General features: G+C 42.3%; 1 protein-coding gene and 1 non-coding gene across 2 annotated transcripts; one reads left to right on the top strand and one right to left on the bottom strand.

Moving 5' to 3' along the window:
- Window positions 1-484: 484 nt before the first annotated feature.
- On the bottom strand, window positions 485-625 carry LOC128468784 (U4 spliceosomal RNA). The gene has a single exon (XR_008345899.1). It is a non-coding gene; the product is annotated as a U4 spliceosomal RNA (small nuclear RNA).
- A 1,416-nt stretch (window positions 626-2,041) lies between these two features.
- Window positions 2,042-6,801, top strand: SIRT4 (sirtuin 4). Its single transcript, XM_053469886.1, has 4 exons — window positions 2,042-2,318; window positions 2,617-3,128; window positions 3,842-4,136; window positions 6,484-6,801. The coding sequence occupies exons 2-4, from the start codon at window positions 2,632-2,634 to the stop codon at window positions 6,631-6,633; spliced, it is 942 nt and encodes a 313-aa protein (XP_053325861.1). The 5' UTR covers window positions 2,042-2,318; window positions 2,617-2,631; the 3' UTR covers window positions 6,634-6,801.
- Window positions 6,802-9,297: the final 2,496 nt, after the last annotated feature.

A 9,297-nucleotide genomic window follows, 5' to 3' on the forward strand; every position in this document is an offset into this window, starting at 1 on the left:
TGTTAAAGCAGCAAACATAATGTATGTTATTTACCCAATTAAATCTACAAACATGTTTGCTTGTAATATACACATTATTGTGATTGTTAGCAATACACTGAGCAGCAGCATTTGGCAATGCTATATAAATCAATACATAATAATGTCAGCTGCAAAACAAGCATACCCACCAGACAATCTGAGCTAAAAACACACAAAATAAAAAAGAGGACCAACTCCAAAACAGGGACACTTGGGGCATACATTAGAACAGAAAATGACATAAGCCCCTGCTTCCCCATCATCACCGTCTTCTCCCTTACAGTTTTACCTTCCTCAAAGATATCCTTCCAATAATTCAAGACACCACACACCCCATATACTAAAGCTCAACAGAAAAGCCTTCACACAGAAACAGAATAATAATGCGCCTTTATTTCTACCGATCAATGCACGTACATACATGGAATCGCTAATTTCATCTGCATTTGAACTGATTATTCAGTCTCCGTGGAGACTGTCAAAAATTGCCAGCGCCGGCTATATTTCAAGCCGTCGCGGCGGGGTATTGGGAAAAGTTTTCAATTAGCAATAATCGCGCCTCGGATAAACCTCATTGGCTACGATACTGCCACTGCGCAAAGCTAACGTTGAAATGGCGAAATTCCTCCCCACCGTATTCTGCACCTTAGTAACGTCACGGCGACACACCTAAAATTACCGGTCCGCTTGATTTTATGTAAAACATGTAGCTACACACATCAACCGACCGAAATAGTAATCTCTTCATCAGAAAATGATACGTTAACTTTAAAAGATGATGCTGTTTATTCAGATACAGCGCATTCTGGGTATTTCATGCAGATGAGGTGACGCACGCTGTGACGTATGTGCCAGGACTGTAGGTGTCGCACGGTGCCCTTCTATCCCCTGCTGGGTAAACTTCCGGCTTCTGGTAAGGCGTCCTTCATTGGCGTATCCGGAGCGCAATGACTGTAACTAGACAGTTAAGCGGGGTATTCCGCGATTTACAATTACGTTTATAGACAGGAATAATAGGAGAGCAGCCGGTCCACCGTGATAACGTAACCAAAGAACTCTGGAACATAGTACTGTAGACACATAAAGGGTTACAGTGGGTCGAGTGGGCTTTTCTCTCTCTGGCCACCCCTCGAATCCCGCGGGTTCTGCTTCCCATTATACCCAATTCCAGCTAGGAGTTAACCAACTGCCTCATTGTGAAGCGCTCTGGGCTCTCTGTAGCCCGCTGTAGAATATCGCCAGCACTCGCTCCTGTGCTTCTTCCCAATGAAACTATTCACTACACCGCCAGCTGAGGTGAAAAATCCCTCTGACCTGCATGTGAAAAAGGGCGGGAAGGAATTAAGCTATTTAATAGCAGATTGTTAAAGTGCAATTTTCAGCTTATTGCAATTCTTGTTTAGTAAATAAACCCATTCTAATGTTCTAATGCAGTACATGGTAACATGGAGGAGGAGGATCTGAGGTGGGTCATTTGCTTTGCAAACCCATTGGAAAGCAGGAGATGACATTATGGTGATAAGTGGCGTACTTAACCCCTTGATGACACAGCCCGTACATGTACGGGCTCACAACAGCTTGCTTTGTGCTGCTGGCCTGGATGGAAATGGACACGGGACCGATAAATAGAGATCGATAACTAGAAATAAACAATAACCACATTTTTATTTAATTTCATCAGGATACTATATTTTCCTGGCCTATAACCATACGACACAAATGGAGGATACAGATGGGAACCTAGAATTTGAGGGAAAATAGGAAAGATTTGGTCCATGTAATCTTTCAATTTTTCCAACTGTAAACAAAAGAACACAAACCTTATTTGATATTTGGTTAACACTTTCAAAGGATTTGTTACCAAACCAAGAAAGAAGAATGTAGCGGGCAAGGCGACGCTTGCGTGTTTTGGCAGCTTGGGAAGAATGGGATAAAGAACGGCAAAGCAAAAATGATTTAAGGACCGCTGAGATAGATAATCAGTTCTATTTTAACTGGAAATAGTTTTAGCTGAATTTTGGGCATTTTCAGTAAAGCAGAAAAGCATTTTATGTAAAACAGCCTGAGAATAACCGTTGCTGACTGACATTGTCTAGTAATATTCTGCACGCTACTCGATGTAGCAACAATGTCAGGGTTTGCAGCTCTGGAGATGTCAGTTTCCTTACATGGAAGAGAAATGAAGAAGTGCTTGGAAGCGTGATCACCCAAGCCAATAACACAAACAATTCCTTCTGCGTGTTGTGGCCGTGACATCATCGGTTTTGGTGAAGAAACATCTGTAGGGCTCTCCAAAGGTACCTGAAAAGTTTGCAGTATCATTAACTAAAACTGATGTAAAAAACATTCTAATCAGTATTACTGTTTCTTCTTGAATAATGCATTGATGATCTGTAATAAAGCTGGGGGTATTCCTCTTTCAGACCCCCTCCCCAAGGTGTATGAAACATTGTAAGCCCACCTCAGCCAACTCTGACCTTGTGAGTTCACCCCAGCTGAGTCCATCCTTACATCAGGGAAGTCAATGTCACTTGTACTTATCACATATTTATCATATGCTGTAGTGATCTAATAACTCTTATGGTTCTCTTCCAGTTGTAGGATTGAAGTATGCACGCAAGGAACGTTTTGTGGCCGCGCTTGAGATGTGGTGTACAGATTGTTTTACAGCACAGGTGTCGCTCCCATCTTGCATTGTCAGCGTATGTTCCTGTGTGCGACCCGGTTAATCCAAGGCATGTTGAGCAGCTCCAGCATTTCCTATCCCGCTCCCAGAAGCTTTTTGTCATGACAGGAGCAGGAATTTCCACCGAGTCAGGAATCCCAGACTATCGCTCTGAGGGTGTGGGACTGTACTCGAGGACAGAAAGGAGACCCATCCAGCATGCAGAATTTGTCAGGAGTGAAGCAGCGCGTAGACGTTACTGGGCCCGGAATTTTGTTGGCTGGCCACAGTTTTCTTCTCACCAACCAAACAAGGCACACATGGCTTTATATAACTGGGAGAGAGCTGGAAGAATACATTGGCTAGTAACACAGAATGTGGATGCACTACACACCAAGGCTGGGCAGCGCCGCATGTCCGAATTACATGGCTGCACTCACAGGTAGATAACCTGAAGGAAGCATTTGTGTTGTTTCTTCTCTTCCCATATGGGAAGAGAAAAAAAAAAAGTGAGTTGTTTACAAAAGAGTTGTCAGTCATTACAGGGGCACCCCAGCCATCATATAATGGAATTGGTTACCTGTAGGAAAAAATAAACCAATTACCTTTAGGAGAAGCTGTTCATCCATGGTCGAGTTTTCAGACCACTTTTAGTTTGTGGCAAGAAAGCAGGGCTGTAACTAGAAACCACAGGACCCCAGTGCGAAAATTACCCCAGGGGCCATGGACTTCACAAGCAACAAATCTCAAAGTGCCACCTTTGCCCCCAAACAGTTGTGAGTGTCATCTTTGCCCCATCTTCTGCGCATGTGTGAAGTTTTTTCAACTAAATTATTGAAAAACAAAACCACAATTAACAAGCAAAGAAGCACAGCTATCAGTGGTTTTAATAAATTAGTTTAATGATGCTGAGAGCAGGGAGCTGACAATTTTCCATTACTCTTGGTAACTGACTGTGTATCCCACCTGTTCCCTTCCTTTATGTTGAACGGCGTAGACCAGTCACCATGACTTTACTGTAACATGTCTGCTCTTCTTTCCTCATGACGAGTGATACATTTTATTTAATTTTTTACTACATATCTGACCAATGACTTTCCACATATGGTAACCACTTTTTATTGTCCCCTACCTTTTTCCTTTTGTCTGCAAAAGGGTAGTATGCCTTTGCTGTCAGGCAGTGAGTGAGAGATCTAAACTCCAAGAGAGGTTCATGGTTCTTAATCCATCCTGGAAGGAGGATTCACACGGAGTGGCCCCAGATGGTGATGTCTTCCTGACAGATGAGCAGGTGGCTAACTTCCGTGTCCCAGAGTGCGAGAATTGTGGTGGAATTCTGAAACCTCAAGTGACATTTTTCGGTGACACAGTGAGCCAAGATTTGGTGTCCTTTTTGTATGACCGCTTGGGACAGACAGATGCCATGCTTGTAGCAGGGTCTTCGCTTCAGGTAAATGAGAGGCTTTATTTAAGTGTATGTTTGTAGCATCTTGTAATTTATTCTAGAAGTATTTTAAACTTGTGTGACACTTTTTTTTTTTTTTTTACAAATTGCTTTGATATTCAGTACATAAATTACATTAGGGTTTCTAGATTAAAAAGAAAACACTATAAGACATAATATGCAACATATTCTGGCCTAGGCCGGCTAGCTTACAACGGCAGGTCCAAGAAGGCCAAATCACACTCTTGGGCAATCTGCCTCTTTGCATTGCCACTGCTTAACATTTACAATATGGAGGACAGCAGTGAGGACAGCTGACACAGAGGAGTTGGCACCCAAGGTAAATACACTGCTATATATGTATAACTAACGCTTATAGGCTATAGGTGGCCTTTATAAGTTAGTAATAAAAAGCTGCGGGAGTGACTGTAAATATGTGAGATATCACATTTCATGAAAAGTTCACAAATAGGTATAGTCTTATAAGCCATAGACAGTGGGTTGTGTATACCTGTGTCCAGGGCCTGGAATGCAGTTACATAGTTTTGTTTATTGGTAACTAAAGCAGTATGTAAATGTTTAATAAGAACTTGCAGAACTGGTTTCTACAATTCGCAAAATATTCTGGACCAACCTTAATATTAAAATGCTCTTCATAATTACTGTTAGGAAGAAATAACATTATGGAATAATAACTTTATGGAAGTCATCAACTGCTTTGAAAATAATTTGTGATACCCTTCTCTATACAAGGGGTCCTCATAAATTCCTGTATCTAGTTTATCTGGGAGAGCTTTAATGTCAATGTCCCTTTCTGAAGAGGAGGAGTGTGAGTCGGCTGGCCTGGGGCAGGGGGCACATGCACCTGGGCTGATCCAAAATCTTTCCAATTCTTGCGGAGACAGAAGGGAAATGGGGGCTCAAATAAATCATGAAACAAGGCAAGGCTCCTGGCAGGGAAGGGCGTGAGGTGTGAGGAGTGTGTAAGTGTGTGTTCCAGTGAGTGTGTATGTTTATGTGAGTTTGTATCTCTGTTAATATGTGTGTGTTAGCTTGGGAGTACGTGTATGTGTATGTTAGTTCCCTTAGTATTTTGGTCCAAGTACCGTGAGGGAGTCTTGTGGTTCAAGCTGAGCATGCATCTGATTTAGAATGAATCTATATACTGTTTATCTTACCAAAAACACTTTAACAAATGTAATACAATACATGAATATCAAAATAGACACAAAATCACACACTTAAAACCAAAGTCCAGTATTGGGAGCACAAAACATATAACCTGATGTGTTTCACCCAAGGGCTTCTTCAAAGGTTGTTAGAAATCACAGGTAAGTAATTAGTGATATATATATATATATATATATATATATATATAGATAATAACCCTAAAATCAAAGACAAGAATAATGAAAGAAGTAGAATAAGGAACACATGTGAGTAGAACATTTTCTTTGTTAATAGTACCATAAATATTGTTTTTTCTTTTCCTTTTTTATGTATGTATTTGTGGTTCACATACAATATGAAGTGGGAAAAGGCTATACATGGTGCTTTTGCTGACAAAACATGAAATAAAAACTATCCAAGTATCCAAATTTCCAAAAACAACCAGCATAATGATTAAAAGCATACAAATGTGGCAAGTAAAAAGTAAGCCCAAGTTGTCTAGCCAATATAGTTGTAACAATGTAGCTGATACAGTAAAATTGATGTCATTTACTTCTTACACACAGTGCCGTAACTACAGGGGTCGCAGCGGTCGCAGCTGCCTCTAAGGGGCCCGGGTGACTCCTGCGACCACTTCTATTTCTACATTTTTTAAAGTAACTTTGGTACTATGGTGGTACCATACTCACTATTGTACTTACTACGGTACTACATTTGGCCTTCTCTTTTATGAGCAACTGGAAACATGGTCGCTGATAGTGGCTAGCTGGGATTATTTATGGTTTTCCACACTCTTCTTCTCTTGTATATCACTTGCTGGCGCAGGCTTATGCTGGATAGTCCCAGGCTGGCTCCTGCCACACCGTTCCCACAGATTTTAATCGAATGGACGGACATCTGGTTGCAGCTGGAAAATCTTACTAGTGAGCAGTAAACCAAATATATTTTGGGTAAACAAAAAACATGTCTAATGTGGTCTAAGCATGTTCCTCGCTAATCCCTAGGGATTGGTATACTGCTAGAGTTTTATCATTTCTTTCACAAGACGTAAAAAAATGTTTATTACTGAGCCATGGTCTCCATAATGTCTTGAGTTCATAATTTAAACATTGTTAATCTTGGTACATAAAAATTTACCAAAACAAATGACAATGTTGAAATTTTTATTATATGTTTTGACCAGGTTTACTCTGGATACCGATTTGTGCTAAAGGCAAAAGAGAAGGGCATTCCTATTGCGATCCTGAATATTGGACCCACCAGAGCAGATCACTTGGCAGCGGTAAAAGTGAACTCTCGCTGTGGGGATGTCCTGCCACACATACTGCAGTGAGATCAATATAAGAAGAAAGTCTAGATGTACGCAAGTATACATTCAATGGAGATGTTTCAATATTCTGAGTATCCAGAAGGTCAAGTTGCTATGTTCATCAGCTTAGACAAGAATAACAACGATTATCTGAAACAGAATAAAGAGAACCATAAATTGAGACATTACTAGGAAAGGGTTCTGCTGTATAGGGAATGGTTGTATTCTGGAGTTCAGTTATTTTTTGTTTACTGTCAAAGATATAACATTTCTACCTCACTGGCAGGTTGCTCTTACCATGAATATTACAGGGGGTTTACAGTCTTCTAACGAACTTCTCAAAAGCAGTAATGCCAAGGGACGCTATATTATGATCTCTTTCGCATCAAGCTGTGGAGGGGCTTCAATCAGCTTCTGAATCATCATGTGTGTTGGGTGCTATCAGGCCTGAGAATCTCACTGTGGGGGGTTTTGTTGTGCTATGCATCGGGAAGACCAGGTTAAAAAGGGACTGTTACTGGGTCTAAGTGAAACTGATTAAAGGACTGAAACCAAATGACATATCATCATGTTTACAAATGTAAAACAATGCTCCATGTATAGATTATTTAAGAAAACACAGTCACAGACTAGTGTATTAGAACAGCTAATTTGTATAAATTATGCCCTATTACAAATGTCTAAGTGGTTCAGGTGGTCAGCCTTTGTAAGAGTTGGTCTAGAGAAGTAACCTTCAGACCCAAAAACTGATAGATAATACTTGCTCTGTCATAGACTGCTGCTGATCTCTGCATTCAAGCTATGGTTGTAATTAATCTTAGAATGTTGAATTCTCAAGCCCATGCAAAGTTTAAGTAAAATTTAACTGATGGCTGCACAGAGCTAAATGGATTACACTGCACAGAGGTACAGCCCTGGAACTAGTTTGGACCTACATTTCATACACTAGGCATGCTGCGAAGCAGCGCAGAACACAAACATCAACAGCTTCACTTCGTAGATACAGGCATATTATTTGTACAATCAACATCTTTCAAATCATCAACACTCATCCATTTGTAAGTACTGTGTTACAGTACAGCACCAAAAAATAATTTTATATTAGTCTGTAACATTATAAAGAAGGAAAAACAGAAGGAATATGAAAACAGTTCCAGGGGTGCAAAAACAATGTGGTATTATGGCATGTTTGACACCTGGGGTTGAGTGGTTTAGATGAGAGGTGGTTTGAGGATTAGTCTTCCTTCTTGAGAATGTCAACAATGGCGTAGCCTTGAAGCAAGAGGAGGGTCAACCTGCGAAAATGTAACGTTGGACTCAGGAAAGGAGCCCAGTATGCAGGGACTCGTGTAGAAACAGATTTATTGAACCAAATGGGGAACAGGATAAGGCAACAGCGATGTAGAATACGCAAACGCTATGTATGTTGCAGTGAAACAGTTAATAGCACAGTTCACAAGTATAGCAAGAAGTCAATGAACTCCGTGGAGTTATGGTTGCAGGGTGCAGCGGGTTGCAGGGTGCAGCGGGTTGCAGGGTGCAGCGGGTTGCAGGGTGCAGGGGGTTGCAGGGTGCAGCGGTTTGCAGTAGGTTGCAGGGTGCAGCTGGTTGCAGGTTGCCTACAGAACAGAAGAAAAACAACCCAAATTCCACGTGTGAAAATATACAAAATGTATGTTGCCTACAGAACAACCAAGCACTGAATGGATGTCACTGCTTGGTTTTAAACTTGCCGCGCTCCTTAGCCCCACCCCCGGCCCATGACATCACGGAGTAGTGGTCCCTCCGTCGCCATGGAGGCAGGGGATAAGAAGGGGGCGTGGTGAGCACGCGTGTCTCTTGCCCACCTCCTGGCGACAGAAGGCCAGCACAAGAGGAGGGATCGCTGCGAGCACCCGCTACACGCGGGTGTTCGGGGATGCCGGCAGCGGATGGTCCGGGTAAGTGCCGAGTACCCGATAGACGCGGGTACTCGAGTGAGGCGCTCCGTTGTGGGGCATGACAAAAAGTCTCAGAGAGACCCAGGATCAGACAGTTCCTAGCAAACCACAAAGTTTCCACAACACATTAGGTGCCAGAGGGGGACCAGGTAAAAATGGGACATGGAGGCCATCAGCAAAGTTGGTATTTTGGGCACTCCTTTGCCACCATTGGAAGGGTCCTTGTACATGACTGTGCATTTTATACTGTCTATTTTGGAGCCCCAGATGAAGCAAAAAACTATCCTGGTGATGACTTGACTGACTGTAGCCAACAGGGGCCATGTCTGAGCATGGGAGCAATCTTGCTGCACAGAACCAGAACTTTCCCTGGATTGTAAGGTCTCTGAAGCTCCACAGTCCTATGAGCTGTTTGACTTCCCTGGTTCTTTAGGGCTGTACTGTCTGCACCAAATCAGACCCCATGGATTTTGATGAAGGCTGAAGCAATGGTGATGGGCAGCAGGTGAGAAGACAGGTCTCAATGCCTGGTGAGTGTAGTCTCTGACATCCCCAGTTGACCTTTGCGCCTAAAGCTTTGCCAAAGTCCTTGCACATCTGAATGAGTGCAGAGGCTGACTGGCCACCTGCGCATAAGACACATCATCTGTGTAAACAGAGGTCTCGTCCTTGTTTCTTTCTCCTGGTGCGGTGATGCCCTTATCTCAGAATTACATCTGATGCAGTCTGCGAAGAACTCTATGCAACA

This window comes from Spea bombifrons, chromosome 1 (assembly GCF_027358695.1).
Source record: "Spea bombifrons isolate aSpeBom1 chromosome 1, aSpeBom1.2.pri, whole genome shotgun sequence".
NCBI classification, from domain to species: domain Eukaryota; kingdom Metazoa; phylum Chordata; class Amphibia; order Anura; family Pelobatidae; genus Spea; species Spea bombifrons.

Excerpts from the sequence above, each read along its gene's own strand:
- SIRT4 (XM_053469886.1), top strand. The coding sequence starts at position 2,632 with ATGCACGCAAGGAACGTTTTGTGGCCGCGCTTGAGATGTGGTGTACAG. Across the intron at positions 3,129-3,841 it reads TTACATGGCTGCACTCACAG|GGTAGTATGCCTTTGCTGTC; the intron begins GTAGATAACCTG and ends TGTCTGCAAAAG. Across the intron at positions 4,137-6,483 it reads TAGCAGGGTCTTCGCTTCAG|GTTTACTCTGGATACCGATT; the intron begins GTAAATGAGAGG and ends TGTTTTGACCAG.